The following is a 23,085-nucleotide window of genomic DNA, read 5'->3' on the forward strand; positions in this document are numbered from 1 at the left end:
GATACTTTTATTTGGCTAACTTAACGCGTTTCAAGGAGCGAACTGACGCTGAAAAGGGAGGGCTTTTTTTGCGAACTTGACTCTTTTGGCTACCTCAAAATTGTTGAGAGGGTGCTAGTTGCGATACTCTACCACGCGGTGACGTTCGCCGTCCTCGCCGGTGGAGACGGCATTTAAAATTGCGAGCTTGTCTTAAAAAGAGAAAACTTTTCGTTTTGTTGCAGCAGAACTCGTCACCGACGAACCGACACCACACATGGAAGCGGAGGCGCGCGACTACACGCCGAAAGGCGGGCCTAGCACCTAACCAACACTGCACTCACACGTGAAAATGCACACCAGTTTGCGGTGCGGGCGAAATTCGCTAAATTAGTGCATTTTCCAGCCGATTTTTGAGAAAATGTGCAAAATTCAATGGCTCATGAGAGTAGCGAATTTGTTACATTGAGGTCAACTATCGCAGCGCCTTCGTTACAGAGAGGTCGCAAATACATGGGGTTCAATGTGGCTAGAAATGCGGGATTGAAAAACTTCGTTAAATTCTGGAATTCATTAAGTAGAGGTTTGTTACATCCAGGTTTAACTGCACTGCGTCCGATTTCCAAAAAGACCATAATTTCAAAACGACCGTCTGCGGTCGTGCAGATCATAAGTTGAATGCATCTGTGAGTTATCATGACGCTACATCTCAGACATTGTAATATGGTGAAACATACATAGGGGGCATGTTTGTGAGGGTACAATTAAAACGTTTAGCGAGTCCGTTTCTTTAAGGCAGTCGGTTGTTTGCTTGCATTTATTAAAGCAAATTACCGCCTATCAATAGCACGTGAAAGGATGATGTGCCTAATGATTTAGCATCAACTATGAACCGTCAGGGCTGGTGAGAGATTCTGTTGTGAAAAATGAAGCCACGTAAACAAAAGTGAGCAACATTGTGAACTAGCTTTGGCGAAAGCATCATGGAGACGTCATAACTGGGTACTCAGTCAGAGGCGACTGCTGCCGCTTGTTTGTCAAAGTATAAGTACAAAAATATGGAAGCCAACTAAGGCCGACTCGATAAAATGGTTCGTCATGGACGTCGCTAGTCGCAAGACACCCTCTGTGGCCGCAAGAGTGGTCTTCTGTGGTTAGAAAGAATCGGAAAAGCGGTGTCTAACTTTCACAGACTGGTGCCATACCGACTGAGAAGAACAGCGCCAGACGGGGAGGAACGTTCGCACAATGTTAAGGTAAGAGGTACATCATGAAGCTCGTGAGAGACAGCCGAGCAGAAGTATTTATATGATTATGAATGCAGTTAAAAGAGTCCATAGAGCGAAAAGGCTGCGGTCCGGCGTCCAGCATCCGACGTCCTTCCAAACCTGCCGTTGCCTGTAACGTGATAGAAAAAACCCGTGGCAGGTATACTGACCAATGCTTTGTTCCGTCGAACATTCCGCTTCGTGGATACGCCTCCCGCTGAGCTTCGCGCTATGGTGCTGCTGCTCCTTCACCCATTGGTGCTCAACTCGACGCCAAAAAAAACAGCTAATGCGTTCGGCAATTCAACTTTGATGTTTTGCTGTCATTCCTCAAAAAACTCTTCGGTGTTTGGTGCTTATTGTAGAGCAGGTAATTCAGGTATAGCAAAATATTATGCAAAGCAGTTTATTTTACAGAACACTGAAAAATAAATACATTTATGCAAGAATTTTTTATTAAACTTCTGCTTTTAATTTACGGGTAACAACGGTGAACACGAAGTATGTAGTAGGTTAGGAACTGTATAGTAAGTACGTATCAGGTTAATAGCTGCAAATGTTACTACCTTTACTACCGTTTTTAAGCGCAATCATGACTCCGGTAGGGTATGGTGACGTCCGCGGTAAAGAAACAATGGAACGCCCAACGAGATATCGTCGAAATGTTACCTGGAAATGTTATGGTAAAATTCCCCATGGATAGCATAGATTTGAAGAAGCAAGCCTATTACAGTAGAATTTGAAATTTTATACAGTGTTAAAGGAGCCATGAAGAGAAAATGCAAGTTGGTTTTATTCGAAAGATTTCGTGTTTTATAGTGCCCCCAGCGCTTGTCCGGATACAAACGGTGCTTTATTCACTGAGAAAATAAACAATTTAGGTTAAAATTTTGATTTTCCCGCTCAATCGTGCGTTTTCGTGGTCCCAAGTGACATCACTGAAACCGACCGCTCCGCAGCCTAGAGTACCTTCATTCACGCATCCGCCGTACAGGGTAGAGACACGTATAAGCTGGCGCCGCCATTTTCGGTTGCTCGCTCGCCGCCGAAGCAAGTCATTGTGTCAAAACCGCGCGAAAATTATCGCCGCAACGCGGTTTACTGAAGAAGTTTGAATCATATTGTCTGTTTCGCGTTGCTAGGTCTCGTCGGAAACGAAAAGAATAACGCGTTGAGCCCGTTGGCCCAATTGCGGCGGCACGGGACCGTTAAAAGGTTGTCTCCACTCTGTATAGCGGTGTTGGTTTGTTCCCGCGTTTCTTTACGTTCCGTAACCTAGATGGCGCTACCATACCGTGGCAAGCGTTTGGTTTGTTTTTGCCCGCATTTAAACCTGGCTTGTTTTTGTTCTGGGAGAAAATATTCGTTCCCTGAAACAGTGCTCGCTCGACAAATGGGGTCACGTAAGACACCGTTGCTTGCGTCAATCGGCCAGTGTCGTCTGAGACAACCCCAAGCCCCGTAGTGCTGTGCAGCGAAACCGAGCATGCTGTGCGCAGTACGAACAGCAGAGCGCATCAGTACTTCTATGTTTACATGTGCTTTCGTAACTTCCACTGTTTGTCCCATCATTCTTATTGCTTTGTAAAGAATGTGCCCTAAATTTACGCGCAAATCGCTCGTTCGTCTAGTTTGTAAGTTCTACCTAATTTGCGTCTGCTTCTGCCAGCCTCCGCCAATCGCAGAGCTTAGCCCATGTGACGACATAGGTTCTGTTGCGGGAAATGAGCTGGTGGGTCGCATGACCATTCCCGTTTTTCCTAATTATGTAGCTTATTTGAGCGAAGTTTACGTTAAAAGTGGTGTCAGTATGATTCTAACGAGACAATCTTTTGAATGAACCAAACTTGTGTTTTCTCTTCATGGCTCCTTTAAAGAACGCAAAAGCACGAGAAAAAGTGCGGTGACATAATTTTAGCATTTCTTCGGGTGACCGTGCCTATGCAAGAAATTCTGTTCTACATTCGATCCCTTTAAATGAACTAGGTGAATAAACTTCTGCTACATAAATCATGATCGCATTGATTCGGCAACGCAGTTACAAAGCGAGTGAGATTTTGGGCAAATGTACCATTTGTCTACTAAAACACCAACCTGGGAATGCATTTGTCCCGTAGTCATTGCAACATACCATTTCAAGTGGCTTGCTCCTCTTGTGAAATTACGCAGTTTTTATTGATTTGTTTACTTTTTTTTGTATATTTATATAAGTACCTACATTCGCCCCAGTGCATTATTGTAGGGGGAATGAGCAACGTAATACAGTAAATGTGAGCATATTAATGAAAAAGGCTTCGGGCAGAAGGCTATATGCTTGGAACAGGAGCAAGTTTGTTTGCACCGTCGGGAATTAAGAATTTGGCTGAAGAAAGAAAAGAAAAAAACAAAGATATACAAGCCAGCCTGCAGGGCGGTGCAAGCCTGATGTCACAACAGAGTTGTCTTCGTCTCACTAACCTAAACTCGACGAGCCCCATCTAAGTCACTGAGAACCATTTAACCTGTGTATATATATCTATATATGTAACATTAATTCTTCGGTCCTGGTATACGTTTTCGTCTGCTTCTGTTTCTTTGGCGCCAAGATCTTTCGTCGCCCCATCCCTCGAACCCGCACCACAGCATCGGAGGGAGTTCTGCCGCCGCCAAATTTCGCAAGCAGGAGACGTTTCAGTGGCGAAGAAGCTTCTTCAAAAGCGAAGCTGCACAGAAAAACCAGAACCAAGAAGAAGATGCCCACACAGATAAGTAGCCGAGCCGCTCGCACTTTAAGCGTTAGTGCGTGCCATGTTACAAAGAACATCACGAGACGCACGCTCACGTGCGCTTGGCATTTTCTTGGTTTTTTTGGGAGAGGGGGGTTCATTGATGGCATAACCAAACCTTAACCGCTCTGCTGTTAAAAGGGCCAAGTGCTGGTTATACGCGCCACCAATTAAAGCAACAGAAACTATTGAACGTGTCAAAATCTTACCGTAGCTGCAGTTGTAAAATTAATTTGTGCGAATTTCTAACAAAAAACGGAATGGAGTAGAGACACTGGGCAAGCTCTTTCACTCATGCGTGACCCTTGAAAGAAAGGCATGTTTGAATGCACTGATCCCGAACTAGTACTCACGAAGTTTTAGATCGTCAGCGCACGGAGACACATAGGTTGCCTTTACACTGCTTTGTGGGTGCCTCATGTCTCTTTTAATTTTCTATAGATGTGTTCTGACTTAGGCATTTTGTCCCGTCAGCAACCAAAGGTCATTGGCCTCCTGAATGAGTGTCGCATGATTTGGCGGTGAGTTATAATTCTCCCAACGCCGTTGTATTATTGGCTTCTTGTAAGTAATTCTATTTGCATTCATTTTGTCAACTTGAATTGGATACTTTATTCAGTACGTATTTTACTGTGTGCTCCATTGCAGTGTTCCTTACCACTTGAACTTGGCTTCTTGCGTTGATTTACTATCCACCCCCTGTTAAATTCGGGCTCCTCACTTACTAATTAAAACCGCCCGGCAACTGGATATCTTCCGCTGGGGTTAGCTTGTTTACCTGTATTGTGTTTGTTTCCCCGCCGGCCGAGCTGAGTTGGGCGCGAGAGGCGTAAGGAGAAACCACGGAGGCTTTGTTATTCGCCGCGCTTTTGTGTCCACCCGGAGACGACGCATAGAAACGCGTCGGTCACTCCATAATAGCTGAAAGCGATGTCAGCTTTCCAAAAAGGATTTCCTTGCGTACGTTTGAGAAGCCGGCGGAGGGGGCCCGTGGACATTTAAACGACCGCGATTACCGTCACGAGAATCCACGAAGCGGATGGGAGCTGAAGGTCGGTCAAGGGGTCAAACCTTGGGTTAAACATGAGGTCACCAGACGTTCTGTCTGTGAGAGTTGCACTGCTCAAAGTTGCTGGGTCGCCCAACATCTTCAGTTTCAGTTCGTCACTCGTGTGAGCCTGGCGACTTGGCGGCTGCGATGCGTCAATAGGTAGGCGACCAGGATCTGTTAGGCGCTTCACGTGACTACAAAGGAAAGGAATTCTGGCGGCGCGGAGCCCAGATATAGACGAGCACGGTATGACAATACTTTAAGGCGGGCCGCCCGAGAGCCGATTCCCGTTGTTAGGTCTGCTATTAGTGGTTGGTTTTCATTTCTGTTATATTTGTGTTTTGCGGAATACCTTTGACTTTCTGTAGGCGAGTGAGAGAGGTGGGCCACGTGACTATTTTTAACCCCCCTAGCTTTGTTCGTCATGGTGGCCAATCAGTGGCCTAGTGTGGTTTAATCAATAAGCCTTCCTCACCCTGAAATTGTGACGTTTCTTTTGAGGGCGGAGTTTTGGTGGTAACGCCGAAGAGTTTGATGTTTTTTTAGGATTAGACAGAGATTAAGAGGGGAGGTGGAGAGCGGCGAGCTCCCGCTCGATGCGGGCCTTGCCCGATCTCTTGTTTGCGATCACGAGCCATGAGTGTTGTGAATACGTGGTGTAAATAAAGTATACATATTGCACATTTTGAGTTTACTTGGAGTAGACCGTAGTCGGCTATGTGCCGTCGGCCAACTAGCCAGCGGGTCGTCGTTTCATCGGATCATAGACATCGGCCGACCGAACGACCTTTTGAAAGTTAACTCCCCCCTTTCTCGAATGCCCTCTTTTTGGCCTCTTTATTACTGACCAACTCTCTTTGGTCTGCCGGGTGCGCATGTATCGCTTCTTTTTACCCTTAGGAGCGAGCGCCAGGGTTAGCGGGAAGTGGGGCGTCAGGAATGTTCGTGTTTCGTTACTCCTTGCGTGAAACTCAAGCACACTATACATTTAATTCGAAGCAGGAAAGGGAATGGGGTGGTGCGCGCTCGGGTCACAGATTTCGACCTTTTATGAAACACAGTGAAGACAAGAAGAAATAACAATAAAATATCAAAGCCACAGTATAGTGGTAATGTGCCCACATATAGCAAATCGTGCTGCAGTTACCGAAAATTCTCCCGGTCACCGGAACCACTTCTGAAGGATATACCATCTGTAGCTCGGTCATTCTGTTTGCGCGGAGCGTATGTAATCATGCTAGCAAACGAAGATACCTTCACTTGAAATAGGCCGCAGAGCTAGTGTCTCGCAGCAAGCGCATTTGGTATGGTGGCGCTGGGATGCATATGGGCCACAGCTCGCGTGGAATTCAAACTTTTCTCCCAGCCGTTCCTGTTTACACCGTAAGCATTCAAGTGTAACGTAAGATCTGATGCCATAAAAACGGCTCTAAAACGTCGCCCAATACAAGGAACATCAAACTCAGTCTACGTCAACTTGCTCACCCTAACGACAGTATAGTTCGGTCTCAAAGAGTAACGTTGGGCCTAATGTAAGAGATACCTCCGCAAAACGTCGGGCAATACAAGCAACATCAAACTCGTTATACGTAAAGCTGCGGGTACCCGTTACCAATGTTAGCCCTAGAAGCGTAATGAGGGACCTGTTGTCCGGTTAATCCCCGGACAACGTTGGACTATACTATTTCACGCCAAGTAGCGGTGACTGTTGTCGTTGTTAAACCTGAAAGCGTAATGACAGGCCTAATTTTATTAGAATCTCCAAAAACATTGGCCAATAGAAGCAATATTAAATTATTTATTCAGCAAGCTACGGGTGTCTGTTAATAGAGAGTTTCATCACTCCGTATGCTCCGTTAGTTCCGTTCGTACCGTGTTGACCAGGACAAGACTGCGCCTGCGCGCGCGAGCACGGCGAGGAGAACACCCCCCACGGTAACGAATACGCGGGCATGGCGAACGGTGGCCCGCGGAACTAATCCACTCTACCGGAACTAATGCGCAAGTGCCCAGACGGGTTCCTGTAAACACGGCCCGAACGGAACGAACAGAGCATACGGAGTACTAAAAGTCTCCACTGTCGTAAAACCGTGGCACGTAACGCTAGGCTTAATGACATATCATTCATAAAAGGCGTAGGCCATTGCACCTTTGAGGCATACAGCTGCGTGGCTACATGCTACTCCGTGCGTATATGTAACGCCCTCACGGCGTCAAAAGAACGACCAACTAGAGGCCTCGAACTTCGCTATAAAACCGCGGCTCGGACTGGAATTGATAGCGCGGACCCATGAACGGTCGCTTACAATTTTCGGTGATTACGAAACATAAAGTAGCGTTGCTGACTAGCGTTAACACTTAAAAGTTACCCATTAACTTAACGACCCGGAATGTTAAACTTCTGGTTCTCCCCGGTTAACTTGTTCAACCATTCAGGAGACATTATAGCAAACCTTTCTAAACACAGCATTGGAGCCCTAAAACAACGCAGTCAGAAATTTGCAACATCGAATAGAAGAAAGCTCCAGCTTTTTTATGAGTTTTTATTGGCGTCGCACTTGCGTTAGACCCGTAAGATAGCTAGAAACTACCGAACGTCACTCAGTCGAGCCACTGCGATATAATTTTTGTTGACATGGCACTTTGTGTCAATGGCATTTCGAGACCAGATACTGAAGCCAGAAAAACTCAAAAAAGTATTTTAATAAATATACAAAGATTTACAGTCGACACTTCTTTCGGACACCACCTGCAATAAATGAGCCCTACAAATCGTTCTTTAGCTTTTCCGGCATTTCCACCCGGACGCAAAAACGGGACATCCATCGTTAAGTAGCGCTTGAAACGGGACGACAGTAGAGAAGACACACACGATGGCGCTATCTCGCAACTGTACGCATAAACACAAATATATACTCAGAATGAACATGTGCCCAGGTCAACCCCTTGAAAGTGTGGTTTGATAAACACAAACGTTACAGGATTACGATTCGAAAAACACATGCGGGACATCCAATCGCTCACTAGCCGTTATGCGTATAGCACAAGTGCATCCAAAATTTCTCAGACAACTTTCCTTGCCTTTTGTTTCCGTCAAAAAACAAAATGAATGCTCATCTTAACGCAAGTAATTTTCTACTGGCAGAGTCTGTGAATTTATGCCCGGCCCATTATCCTTCCCAAGCACTTCAATAAAGACCATACGTAAAATAAAATACTTTCATTCAATAGTAGTTACCATATTTCTCGAAGAAGGAATCGTGGACAATGTTGCCGCTGTAATCAACACAGGAGGGCCGCCTCACAGATACGACAGGGGAGGGGGCGGGGAATTTTTCGAAGGCCCCAGGACTGCAAGATTCGGTTCAACGAAGTACGCTAAGAGATCGCCTGCAACAAACATTCATTTCGGTGTCTGCGGAAAGCCGCGCCCACGTAATCGCGAAGGGTGAGCACTGCCGACTTTGGAAGCGCTCGCGGCCGCGTATTTATCTCCCTATCTCCTCTTCTATACACAGTGCTATCCACGGTGATGATAAGAGTAGCCTGGTCATCAGAACCCTGTGAATCGCGGTGAGTGAACACGCATCGCCCTTGTCACATCGAGTGCAGCAAAGTTACGGGAGCGACGATCCCGCCGACGCGATGTGCAGGGAGTTATCGTGCGCCGCTGCTGCGGCACGAAGCCAGGGAACCTTTCTTTTCGCTATTGTGATTTTCGTCATACAGGTGCCGTTTGCAAATGTGCCCGTTGTGTTTGATTACAGACAAGGGAATCTTCTTCAGGAGTACGACTACGTCATTGGTAAGAACTACTCGGCTTTTTTAGCTATTTCATTGACTGAGAAATCATAGCTGCTAATGTTAGGCAACCGCATGTAGCACAGTGTATTTGAGCTCTATGGGCTACATATAAATGCTGAGTGGAACTGACGTTCGAGTTATCCAAATAGTTGGGTTGAGTGCAGTAAAGAAGTGGTAGTGCACATGAAATATTACGTCAGGAATTTAATATTAACGTGCGCGGTACCTTTAGACAAGGGACAGGGACAGTGGAAAGGACAAAACCAAATTTCGGTGCGAAAAAGTAAGAACTGGTTTATTGAAGGCTGTGTGGTTATTTGTAAGCACGCGATGGGGAGCGTGCATTTATTTTGAAAATATATTAAGCATTTTAAACATTTTGAAGCATTTTGAAAACAAATTATTCAATAGTTCGTTCTATTTTTTAAATTAATACCCACCCGCCATTGCATGCTTATAAATAACGACACTTTCAATAAACCAGTTGTTAGTTTTCCTCGCCGACATTTGGTTTTGTCTTTTCCACTGTCCCTGTCCCTCGTCCAAATATGCCGCGCACGTCTATATTGAATTCATATTGAACTAGCACCAGAACAAGCCTTTGGTAACATTTATTACATCGCATTTTCTAAATCAACAGCCGTATTATTTCTACGTTTCGATTTTCATTTCAAAACAAAATAAATTCAGTACACATTTTCGCCACCTTGGCATATTTACGTAAAAATTACGTAATCGACAAACAATGCTGTTTTAATCTTTTTTACAGTCCACGCCCAGATAATAGTCGACGTGCCGTTAGAAGATTGGCCTTTATAAATGATGCAGTTTCGGTTAACTACCCAGTTTTATGCATTCCAAAATGTTTCTGCACAAGCATATATTCCGAAAGACTCAGTTGCATCCAACTGTCATTCGAACTGAAGTTGCAAGTACGCGCGGTATTTCCGCTTAACTGTCGACGTCGGATGCAAGTGCGCTGTAGTAGCCTAAAAAATAACAGCGCACCTGTGAACAATATTTCCCTTGTTGCCTTTGTGCTGCGGAATCATGTGGGAAACTAGCCGGATTTATCGATACATCCAGTCCATCTATTATTTAAGATACATCAGGTCGAATGTTCTGCGCCTTCTAATTGTAAGCTACGAAGGTCCTACTAAGCAAAAAAGCCCGATCGAATACACAATAAACTACACCTGATAAATATGCAAATAGTTTTGTATTGAAAATCCAAGCAAAATCAATCAGACAAGATTATGTTTTGCGAACAAAGGATGAGCCACACCCGCTACGCGATTCCTCCTCTTGTAGATTACAGCCACTACTAGGTGACCACTGTAGTTAACGCTTCCCTGAGCTGCGCATTTTATTTGAGTGCACTGCGGCAGACTTTGCCAGAACAAAGCACTTTCCCGAACTTGATACTAGGCTAACTGACCCCATATATGGCACGGATTATGCCTGAGGGAACAGAGCTCTAAAACATCTTTTCAACCAATCATCTCGTATTCCATAGCTTGACAAAATGATATTTCTGAAGTTCATGTAGCAGTAACATAAGACCTCATCAAAAAGAATGGTGAAACTGGGGGTTATCCAGTGTTGGCCTGAACTATCACAGTCCTATACAGAGCAAGGGCCATATTTTTAATATTTCTGGCGTCTTTGGCGCAATGCTCTCGTCTTTCTTAGGTAAAGGTGTTTTATGAATACATCAAGTCAATGCTTATTTTAAGGGCTTCCCACTCACAATAAAAAACGCAACAAGACCATGCCTAATCATTTTCAGATACATTTTGCCTTTTTGCCCTCTTCGTCAATAAGATACGTCTAGTTTTACTAACAATCAAATTATAGAAACGAACCCAGATGTGGACGGGGCTCCAGTAAAAAAATAACAATACAACATTAATTTACAACGTCACACTACTCCAAAAAATGCTTGAAGGTAATGGCTACAAGTCCTCATAGCAACGGTTTTATAAAATGTGTTTTATGTTGTGGAACCAATAGCCATTAATAAAGGGAAATACCAATGGTGTAATTCACCTGATGAGAATCAGCCAGAAAGCATGGCCGGACCACACATATGCCCCTAGATTGGGTGAACATGAATTTCACTGGGCATTTAAACACGGTTTTCATTACCCTTGGGTAGGAATGTAAACGGGCATGCTCAAGCTATTCTAATTACCGTGTCTATTTCACAGCTGTCTTGCTTATCTGCGACTATGATATGCGAAATGCGAAATAACCTTACTTACTTATGACATTGGAATGTTAGGCAAGACTGTATTGTTCTAAAAACCGGCGCCCATCGTGACAATTTGCTTTGAGCTGACTGTTGTCGAAATGGAGCTGAGATCGAGATGCACTTTATACTGGATTTAAAGAGTACATTGAGAACATTGAGCGGCGAGGGCTACGAGCAGTTTCTCTGTAGCGTTTCATGTATAATTGTTAGCGAGTCGCAGGATCGTTGAGAAGGTGTTTATTCGTGGAGTCTATAAAGGCAGCAGGTTCACACAGGAGTAATTGTGAGCGGAAATGGCGAATGAAATATTTAACGTGTGTCTAAACTTCATTGAAGGCAACTGCGAGGCTTTCGCCGCAATACCTGTAGCTTTTTTGTGGTGCTCATATATGAAATCAGTTGCGCTGACTTCCTACACAGGTCACTTCTCATGGTCATTTGCGCCTTCTACATTCTGCTACAATCAAAGTTTTTGCCGATGATTGCGTAACTTACCGTGACATAATTACCCCTAGAAAATCCCGTCTGCCTTCAAGTTGACGGTAATACCGTATCTTTTTGGTGCAATAACTGGCTTCCGCAACTCAACGTTAAGAAATTTGTGCGACGTGTCATCATCACGTCACACGTTAACGGAGGTGCGACGTGTCATCATCACGTCGCACCTCTGCTGTTTCTCATACCCATCCACATCACCATTCCTCGAGCTTGAGTTGTAGGTTGCCACTCAGAATAAACGCGCTATTCGGACTCCCTCTGCGACGTCCTTTCTGTGTGACGGCTGTCCTTGCTGTCTCTCTCAAAATATATAGATAATTGTATAAATGAACAAAATAACAAAATAAATAAATTAATAGATAGATAGATAGATAAATAAATAAATACGTTGATATCTGTTACAAGAAGTAAACAACCCTGGTCCGGTGTCTTCAAACTGCCTGTGCAATGCAAGCCTTGAAGCTCCACTAGCCCTTCCATTTTTTCAATGTTTTCGCATATTCTCTGAGTACCCAACAGCACGCACCATTTAACGAAAGGAGAGAGAGAGAGAGAGAGAAAACTTTATTTTGTACATTCTGGGTTACTGAGGTGCGGTAACCGACAGCTGCATCTTGCCGGTGACCTCGGCCGCTCGTTCCGTTAGATTCTTCTGAACCTGCAGGTCTGAGCTGCCCAGCGCCTCCTGCCAGTGCTCGCCAGTGGGTATTAAGGGAAAAGGGTCTTTGGGGCAATCCCACATGAGATGTGTGATGGTCTCGTGTGCACCACATGCAGGGCAATTGGGTGAGGGGTGCAGAGTAGGATAAATTAAATTCACCCTGGCGCGACAAAGGACCCACACCTCCATAAAAATGCAGAATTGTCTAAGTTATCTGCGGAGCCGTTATGCTAGTGTATATGGAGATTTTCGGTCTAACTGAGTTGTGAAAAACAAAAGTGAAAAAAACCTACCGAAGAGCTCTAACCAAACCAAACAAATAAAAAATTTAGGAGGTGAGGGTAAGAACAAGCTTTATTGTCCAAAAGACCTAGGTCTACATCCTAATTTCACTCTACAGTTTACCGGCTCCATATAGCATTACCAAATGTCCGTGCGTATTAGGTACACAAGTTCAGAGAGCTTCCTGCCCGGCCTGTATGTCCACTGCCAGCGACGTATACAGCTATAGCAAGCAGGAACTTACGGAGGCAAGCAATTTGGCAAAACAAGTTGGGCTGCATTCCTCATATAATAGGTCCTAATGAATACCAAATTATGGCAATACGCAATTCGTACGGAGTATTGTGCACCCAAGGATACCTAATGTGTATAATCTTTCCAAAAACAGTAGAATGAAACGATTACTCAGAACAGAAACGTTTGACACAGATTCCGTCTTTCTGGCTTAATTAAAGCATGAAATTTGGCACTGTATATTTCCCGTGTGTATTCTGTATACTCCGTATATAGCGATTTTATACGGCTGGGTTAGATATCTGTCTTATACTATGCAGTAGTCCGAAAACAGGCGAATTGGTGATATGAGGCTGCATGCTAGGTCATTGATGTAAATCAGGTATAAAAGGGACCTAACACTGACCGCTGAGAGACCCCAGATGAAACGTGTGTTTGGTTAAAAACACGATTGCTTAATTTGACTGTCTTGAAACGATTGGTATAAAAATCTTCTATCCATCGTGTTGGGTTTTAGTCATGTTGCAGGTGGCCAATTTTTGGTAACAGACGTTTATGTGGCAAGCGAGGCCAGAAACCCAGGAACCAAAACCAGGTACCCACAAAAGGAAGCGGGCCAGGAACCCATTCAAACCAGCGTGAAACGTGGATGATGATCAGAAGATATCAAGAAAATAACACAATGGGTAGTGCAAGGATGGGTCTCATGGTCACCGAAATTAAGAATACGAATGTTTGACACAGTTTTGGTCTTTGGGGCGTAATTAAAGGGTGAAATTCAATACCATGTGCTTTCCGTGTGTTTTTTTATACGCCGTATATATCGGCTTCATACGGACCTTGAATTGGCGCGTCATGCAGTCGCACAGAGATAAAAACGGTTCCAGTTTTTTCTAAAGTAATACCCTAGTCTGTCATCATCTGTTCCAAAAATATATCCCCGTTTGTGTTCCGGCGCTGCGTAAGAAAAGGTTAGAAGTTTTCATTTCCATGATTCCGTGTATAGGCAAACGTTTAGGAGGGAGGGATGGATGGGTAGGGAGAACAGGTGGGACAGAACGGATGGCCAAGGCGCCGATAGATGCTGCGACGAAGAATGTGATGGGAGGAGAGGAAAGAGGTTTGAGCCTGCATAATGAGGAATACAGCGTCACGAATACGACAAGGACTGCAGCAAGGGTACAGCGTGGCTAGGAACCCAAACCAATGTGAAACGTGAACGAAGATTCGAACTAATAAGGAAGTAACGAATTTAGTGATGTAAGGACATGGGTCTTATGGTGTCTGAAATTACGAAGGCCTGATTTGCAGTCGCAGAAAATGTATACTGACCTGGTGGTAATGACGCGAAAGTTGCGTGCTGTATTGCAAGGACAATGGCACATTCCTCAAGGGAGGCAGAATCAGGTGGGGAAACTTTCCAGGAATCTAAAGGAGCAGTCCTAGTTGAACCGTCTGTTGATCTGCGGCTGAACTTTTTGCTGAACTTCGCTGAGGCCTCCGTCACCAATTAAACAGACCCCAGGACATCATCCTCCGTTCGCTGGCCATCGCCAGGAGCAACGTGTTTGGCCCTCTCGACACTTCCGTTTTTCAACGCGGCTCGTACTGCACGCCCGGAAATGGAGGCTTCTCCTTTAGTGCTGATATTTCGCTTCCCCGACGAGCACTGTCTCGACCTTTTTCTGAGCCCTGCTTCGATCCTCTTACATCCCTTATGTTCCCTTTTCTTGGAAGACGATCCCTGGCTCGCGCATCGCGCTCTTTTTCTGTGCGATTCTGTTCACTGCGCACCTATTTTTGCCACTCACGCGTTTTGTGAAACATACATATAATAGGGCTTCGTCTTAAAATGTCCAATTACGGTGTTTCACGCACCGAAGCTGCACCTGGGCTATCAGGCGCGCCGTAGTCGGGTGTTCCGGATAAACTTTACCACATCCGCGTCTTTTACGCGCGCCGGAATCTCTACTAACAGGGGCATTCGTTTTTCTCCCTAATCTAAAAAGCGGCTACCGCAGCCGGTGGTGGTGGTTTTGAAAATATTTCCGGCACCGCAGCCACGCACTTCGGCTTTGGGGCACAACTCCTCAGCCGCTGAGCCACCGCGGCGGGTAAAAACGCCAATATTATACGCCAACCTCATACGATAACGACAAAAAACCTGCAGAGGACATTGTTCGCTCCTATAGATTTATGATGCGATTCAGTTACTTCAAAATAAAGGGAGCGTTTTGGAACATAGCTCCTTAATTCACTATCTGTGACGTCCATGACTGGTTGTGGGCACAGAGAGCGGGACTGGCCGCCGAACAACGCGACACATGGAATACAAAGGTCATCCACGCTTGTTTGGTTTAAGATGTGGGCGTTGAAAATACCGTTTCGGGGCATTGGCTCATGATCAAGAAGGCGCTTGCGTCAATGTGTCAAAAATTTGGCTTGAGAATTTTGTTTTTCGAATTAATTTCACAATTTCCGTAGTTACGCGCTATTTGCAGTTTTAATTTTCCATCTGGACATATTTCAGTTCATGTACTGTTATATTGTAGGTCTTCCATTTTTCTGTGAGCACAGCAGTAACTTTTTACCTTCGGGGTGTAGAAAGAACATCACTGAGTAGGATCAGTGCTTCGGAACACTACGTTTTTCTGCGTCTGCTCCGTAGAAATATTGTGCTCTTTTCCGCATTTCAGTCGGCGATGGACCGGGTTCCAGATTCAGGCCCGCCATGACATCCTGCTTCCGAAGTGGTTGCTTCGTTTGGTGGTGTTGATGTCGTTCCGCAGGCTCTTGGTCAGCGCGGTTCGAAAGAATTCGGTATCAGAAGAGCAAATTTGTGCTGACTTCTTCTCAAGATTTGAGTAACCACTGTCCAATTATGTCGTTCTTTAATAGAAATTGTGTAATGGGACACTCCTTCGCTCGCATATACGTCTGTGGGATATCTATGAACAATACGTTGAAACTAGCTCTTATTCATTATGATCTTATTTCCGAGGTCCAGATGAAAAACCAAGGGTAACTGGGATGGGCTGCATTAGGACACGTATTAGTAGCCCGTTTGTGTGAACACAAAATCGGTATTTTCGTAATTGTAACGCACGTTTACCGTTCTCTATAATGCCGAAGGAAAGCTGAAAGGGTATTCGCCTGCAGTAGGTACTACTGTCCAGGTGGCTGGTGAGGTGTTACTGAAGAATCCAGCGAACGAATCATTACCATGTTTTCAGTGGGCGGTGGTTCGGCCGGGTGTGTGATTGCCAACCGGCTGTCTGCTGATCCAAACACGTCCGTGCTGCTTCTGGAAGCCGGTGACCTAGAAGACGCCACAGACCAAATCCCGGGCGCCGCCCCCTCGAAACAGGGCGGACACCATGACTGGGCTTACGTCACCGTGCCACAGAGGAATGCCTGCCTCTCCTACCGAGAACAGGTGGAAAATTTGTTTACTGAATAGCACCGGGGGTCCTTACGATAAGTTAGCATTTATTTGCATTCCTGGTGAGCTTCAGGACTCTTGAAGTTTACAGAGGCCCAATTCTACTCATTGTCATTATAATATTGAACTAATACTTTGAGCCAATTGAATCTCCACTGTAGCGCGAAGACTTCTCCCAGAACGCGTGGGGCCAATTCCGCTCTCTTAAGAGTACCGAAGCGAAGTGGCTAAGTAATGGTCGTGCGCGAATATCGGCTACTGGGTGTTATAGTTTCTCTGGTTAACTAGGAATTAGCCCGCAAAAATGGCTACTCACAACATTTCGTATGAAAGTCGGCACGACAGACTTGTATACTTTGGGAAGGGGTGCTACAGTCAGCCTACGAGAACAAAGGCACTCCGACACGAGCAGCGTGATCAATAGGATCGGTTCTGGACACCTGGAGAGATTAGTGATCACGTTTGCGCGGTATTACCTTATTAATACATTGTAAATGTAAATGTCTGCGCCACATACTATCCTTGCTGAGTTGCCAAGTCAAACCCATTGGGGCCTGAGAAATTGGCGGCGCTTCCTCCCGTTCGCGCGGAGCTGCTGGGCTGACGCCTCGTAGGCGCTGTAATAACGTGACAGGGCAGATGTCGAAGGCTGGCTACACCGATCCAGATAGTCTCCCACCTGCGTGACGCCCGCACTTTCTCCGGTAGTGCCGACAGCGACGCCAAAGACTGGATCGGCATGTATGGTCGCTCCAGCGCTCGTAACAGGTGGACGCCACGTTGATGCGAGCCATCGTAATCTACCAGCACGGAGCAGCCTCTCTAAGTTTTGAAACAAGCGGAGCGCAACTCGAAATTTCAAATGCGTGCAAACAAATATTGAACATACTCATTTAAAAGCCTGTTGGACGCAAACTATAGCCGAGAGAAAGCAACTCGAACTGTGTGCCCACACTTTCACAGATTCGTACGTTTTCTATATTCATTTTGCGCTTGCCGTGCGCCAGAAGGGCAAGTGAAGGCTGGCTGTTTTTTATTCTCAGGATTAAGGAGCGAGCAATGGTATTACCATGCTAAAGGTTGCATTTAGGGACGGGTTCATAGGTAAGGTAAATTAAGGTTTAAGGTTAGGTTTAGGCTACGATAGAAAATTTCACGTTGTAGTCATAGTTAACAGGTCCCAATCTGTGCTTATTGACCTTATTGGCATTATGCTTTTGTTTATTTAGGTTGTGATATTCCAGCTTAAACGATGTCAATCTACTATATTCCAACGTAAACCTGTTTTGTGCATCTAAGTCCACCTTAATCTATCATAATCTATTTTAACCTACTTTATTTTGCTCTAATCTACTCTAATCGATGTCAATACAACCTAATTTATCACTTTCTGGGCCAAAGCCATCTTAATCTATCTCAGTACATCTCCACAACCGTCATCTTTGTCGTCATCATAAATAGGCCTGCTTTTATGTCCATTGCAGCACGAAGGCCTCTCTCATTCCCTTCCAAGCGCTCCTGTCCTGCGCAGCTCGAGTCCATTCTTTATCACCAAATTTCCTTATTTCGTCCCTTCATCGAGTTATTGACTTGGGTCTTCTTTCTAGTGCCGTCTCTCGATATTCAGTCTGTTACGTTGGTGGTCCATCGGTTATCATTTTGTCTAAGCACATGGCTGTCCCAAGTCCAGCTCTCTTTCTGTATTTCAACTATGATGCCTTCTAAGCGAGTTTGTTCCCTGACCCAGAAAGCTCGTTTCCTGTCCCTAAGCGATACTCCCTAATATTATTCATTACATGGCCCGTTTAGCCGTGGTAACTTTGCTTGCCAGTCGGTTAGTAAGGTGCCAAGTTACGCTTCATGTGTCATCACCGGTAGGGCGCATTGGTTGTATATTCTGCTTTTCAGTGCTACAAGTAGCTTACTTTTCATTATTTGGGCGTGCCTACCCAGTGCACCAAAGCCTATACCTATTCAATGCCGGATTTCTTTCTCGTGGTTGGGATCAGCATTGACCACCTCTCCGAGTAGCTATATTCTTCGACTTGTTTTAGCGCTTCGTTACACGTGCTGAAGAGGGCGCTTTTGGTGTGTTTATTTATCACTACCTTAGATTAATTCATATTTAGTTATAACCCCACGCCCGCGCTTGTTGATTGTAGTTCCTGAAGCATTTTTGCAGGGCCCTGCCAGCTCACTGAGCAAGACTATGTAGTCTGCAAACCTCAAACGGCTCAAGTATTCTACGTTCATCCCAGTAGAGTTTCCTAAATACCCTTTCCACACACGCTGTGTACAGGTTTGACGAGGTGGTCCCCTGTCGTATCATAATTCACCGCAGACCACCTTAACCCCCTTTGTCTTTATTATTCCAGCTTAAAAGGACCCTGCAAAACTTTTCTTCAACTTTTTTCTAAATCCTTAATGCTTCGAGAACGTAGTCAAAACACACATGTAGTACTTAGAATAAGTGGTCCCAAAGTATACCTCAGCCAAAAATTACTGCTCTATGCCCGCCAGATGACTTCAAAATCTTTTCAAACGTTCTTTCTTTCTTTCCCGATTGTTGGGGTTCTCTGAGCACTCGAATTACGTCATTACAGCAGTTTACCAGCTATTGGCCGCTTCTTTTCTGTTTCAGCACGAAATGCATTCGAAAGCCACTTAAGAAAACAGCCATAAAGGAAAGCCGAAACGGAAGGCGGATAGTTCTGGTGCGACGAGCGAATCACGCAATGCCACTCCGTGTTGTTAAGTATAGGTGTAAAAATGCTTCCAGACGCGAACGAAAGAGTGGAAGCCTTGACGGAAAGTGTTCCAGGGTTCATATAATCTATAATAATCTGTATTAAACGGTTTTATTCTAATATAAATGCATAAATGTGTAGTAGTGTGCTCTAATCGATCTTATTTACTTTGTATACATCTTAATCCAGTGGATTCTGTCCGACTCCTTGTATTCTTCTCAATTTACCCTAGTCCACTTCAATATGTCTTACATTATTCTAGTGTATCTTAATCTACCGTAGTTATCCGAAGCGCATCTTTGGCATCTTTCAGTAGAATCGCCCTCTTTACCCCTCTTTTATTCACGTTTATCTATCTGACTTTAAAACAAACCACACTGAGCAACATAGCTCATCCAGCTTAATAAATCTTGGCCAGTCTTAATCCACCTAAGTACTCTTATCAATCTCCATCCACTAATATATCTTCTTCCTTTTACATCACTCCTGACTATTTTATTCTCTCATTACCCTTTTTATTCTACTGCAATATAACTCAATGTGTCGTAGTTCAGCGTTAACAATAAAAACTTGCAATAAGTTATTGTAACTCACATAATTCCACAAAAATGTACCTTTCACCTAATGCCTTCTATTTACCACAACCACATCCACCAAGACTAATCTTGTTGAATCCGTCGTATTATACCTCAGGCCACATAGTTCTATGTTAATTTACTTTAAACAGACACTGAAGTGATTTGTAAACATTGCGGGATTACTTACGCAAATTGTAGTCCGGAGTGCATGGGCCATGTTTCGACCACTCTGAGCCTGTTTACGCGAATTAATTTGGTTGAAAAATGAATTAGAAAATGCTGTCCTCCTCTCTGCACCCTCGCCTATTTTCTGTGGCATTTTCGTGTGACGTCAGGAGGAGATGAGCCGGCAATTGGTTAAGCTACTGCACGGCTCGCTAACCTCCCGAGGGGGTCAGTCGGCCCAGCGTTTAGTACGCCGGCCGCCGACGGGTCGTCGCAGATGAAACTAAGCCACAATACCTTTGTGAATGTAAAAATGTGCTTTTATTTACTTTGTTAATATGTACTCGGTATCAAGCTCCGTGTCCGGGTCGCTGCACACAAGCGCTGCACAAGTGCACATGCGATGCTTCGCTGACTGGTACGCTAGTAGGAAAATCCAAGGCCAACTGAAAGCGGGAGAAGAGTCAGCGAAGTCAATATAGGTCTAAGAAAAAAACATCAACAGAAACGTTTACCGTACAGCGCAAAACTAGGGAGCAGGACACACTTTTTTGCGCTGGTGAAAAAGCACACCGGTCCACAGCACGACCACACATTTGCGAACGCTTTTCGCGAGACCTGAAATATTGTGGAAGTTTGGGGGACTCTTATTGCGCGAGAATTATACTACAAATATTCACCTAAGATACTTAAAATGCTAAAACAAAATAAAAGTGTAAACTGGTTGTACATTATATACATTGGGTGTCCAACCTCGGCAGCGTGGCTCGTGGCCGAGTGGTCTGAATCGCTAGAATTATGGTTTTCCAAGTCGCCAGTTCGAATCCCCTACGGGTACGTGCTTTTTTTGTAAGTTGATTTTTTCGTTTGCGGCCGATGTTTTCTGAACTTCTCAGAACGCGCCCGGACTGACACTGACGCGCTAGCGAGTTCTCGTTGGCGTGTTGTTGCCTCTAGCACCGGCTACTTGCGGGCAGTGGGCAGAGGCCAAATAAGCAGACCCTTGGCCTGGTGCGAACACGCTTTTTACGGTACAGACATGAGTGAGGCAAGTTTCGAATATGCGGGAAAAGCGCATGGCATTTTAGCGTCTGCGGTGACGCGGAGGGTGTTCATCCACAGCGTAGGCCTCGGCTACGATTCCAAGCCGTCCTGGGAGGCTTATCTTAGGCATTTTACAGCCGACAACATGGCAGAAGCGCGGTACAATTACTGAGATATCGAGAATGCCGATCCAACGATGGCGTCGGATGTCAAGCACGTTGTTTTACAGAAGCGAAACCGAAACATATGTGAATGCTAACCTTGGACATCGTCCAATCAAGGTGCATCTCCTTCTGTTGTCACAGCCTGTAGTTGGTGCGGCCGCCACAGACCACGCATGGTAGTTTTTCTTCCTCCCCGCTTTATAAAATAATTACCGACTTATCAACCTGATAAACAATGAAAAGTATGGTAATTTGAGCCAGTCTACGCAGTGCAAGCAAAACCGGGAGATTGACAAATTCACTTCAGTCTCCCTTAAATTACCTTGAAGACATCTTCAGCCACTTGTTCATGCTATATCCGCGTCAATGTGTCCTTTTCAACCTTAAAAATCTTGCACCGCATATTTCCCCACCTACCGAACTATTGTGAAGCTTGCGGCCTCAGTGGTTTATTTTGCATTGTAGTAGAGGCATCTTTAATGATGCTTTTCCTCTTAATAACAAACGCGTGGTGGCTTTTGCCACGGCGTGTGCGCTTAAAAATGTATACATAGTTCATACTGATCACATTTTTTGCGTACTGCCCTAGTCCAGTCATTCCAGCCCCTCTAAAACAGCTTAACTGTGTATGATATTTGTGGCGAGGCCACCAACACGCCACTGATAGTGGTTGAGTAGATGCATTTATTCTGGATACGAAACGATAGAGGCTTGTTCATGTGCACTCTCTTGGTCATATGGTTGCTAATTGAGAGCACTGAAATTTTGTGCCCATATTTATGAAAAACCGCAGCTCCCTGGTACTCGCCTCCTCATTAGCCTCTAACGGAAACAACAATGTGCGCTCTTCTAGTAGCTTGCCCCATAGAGCTTCTTACAATATGCACTAGACAGGACTCTGGCGCTAGCGTCTATGCGGCTCACATTAAGGCCGTCTGTGTCGCCATGGGCAGCCATTACATCATGCCCTCGCCTTATTTTCATCATTGGCTTGGATTGAAACATTTTAGTGACCGGAAATTTAAACAAAGTGCCATAAAGACGCGAAGCAGCGAAGAATTGTGTGCAATTATGCAAGTGTAAAATAAAACACGCTACTTTTAAACTAAGGAAAAGTGAAGTAAACCGTATTTTTGCCACACCTGCTCTGCCTTCTACTCTGGAGGCCAATGTGGTAGTTATGAACAGGGTTAATATTGGAGGGAAGATTGTTAGACACTCTTATTTTAGTAATTTTTCTGTTATTGCAAAAAAATAAGTTGTTTGAAGAGTTTGGAAAGCTTTTTGAGCGTGCCTATAAAAACGTCGATTTCGTGGTGAACCGGTGCACCGACCGTCACCTACAGTTTAACAAAAAAAAGATAACATCGCGTTAAACAGTCATGGACGATGACAAGATAGTACGGTTACAGGCGCCCGTATCTATCGTGTCTTGTCTTCGTGGAAGTACGTTTTGTATTCTTTTTGTCGTCAGCTACAAATTTTGCGGCGGCAGATTACCCGCTCAGTCATACGTCTTTCGACTGCGGCAAGACCGACGTCAGGTACGATCACGCACTGCCTGCGGTTTCACCGAACACGGCTATTACAGAACAGAGAGGATTTCGGCTTCCTCGTAGCTCGTAAACATGTTAATGCATAGTGAAGAAAGCCAATCCCTAAAACCGCTTAAGCATCCAATTGTCATGCCAAGGCAAAGCCAAAAGCGGGGGTCTTCCATAAACCCCCACGACGACATGGACTAGCAGGCGGCGTTTCCTCTCTAGTATACTTAATACTATTAACGACAGAAGTAAGGAAGGCGTTGAAGAAATGAAAGCGGGCAAAGCACCCTGTGAAGATCAGATAACAGCAGACCTCTTGAAGGATGGCGGGTACATTGTACTTGAAAAACTGGCAAACCTGTATACGCAATGCCTAATTACCGCAAGCGTACCGGAATCTTGGAAGAACGCGAAAATCATCCTAATCCATAAGAAATGTAACATGAAGGACTTGAAAAATTCCAGGCCGTCGTCTACAGTCTACTGTCTACAGTCTACTGTCAGTCGTCTACAAGGTACTTAGCAAGGTAATCGTTAACATAATTTCTGGAACCTTAGATTTCACTCAACCTAAAGAACAAGCAGGGTTCCGTAAAGACTATTCA

The 23,085-nt window shown here is 44.9% G+C and overlaps 1 protein-coding gene across 1 annotated transcript in view; it reads left to right on the forward strand.

Annotated features, from left to right (window-relative positions):
- Positions 1-8,540: 8,540 nt before the first annotated feature.
- LOC144148037 (glucose dehydrogenase [FAD, quinone]-like) overlaps positions 8,541-23,085 on the forward strand; it is a gene marked incomplete at its 3' end in the record, with an annotated part of 44,004 nt that continues 29,459 nt past the window's right edge. The window contains exons 1-2 of the mRNA XM_077679638.1: positions 8,541-8,868; positions 16,030-16,232. Coding sequence (XP_077535764.1) covers positions 8,709-8,868; positions 16,030-16,232 — 363 coding nt within the window. The remainder of the gene's footprint in view (positions 8,869-16,029; positions 16,233-23,085) is intronic.

Source organism: Haemaphysalis longicornis, unplaced genomic scaffold, assembly GCF_048455015.1.
Source record: "Haemaphysalis longicornis isolate Haplotype H1 unplaced genomic scaffold, Haemaphysalis longicornis Haplotype H1 scaffold_730, whole genome shotgun sequence".
Taxonomy (NCBI): Eukaryota; Metazoa; Arthropoda; class Arachnida; order Ixodida; family Ixodidae; genus Haemaphysalis; species Haemaphysalis longicornis.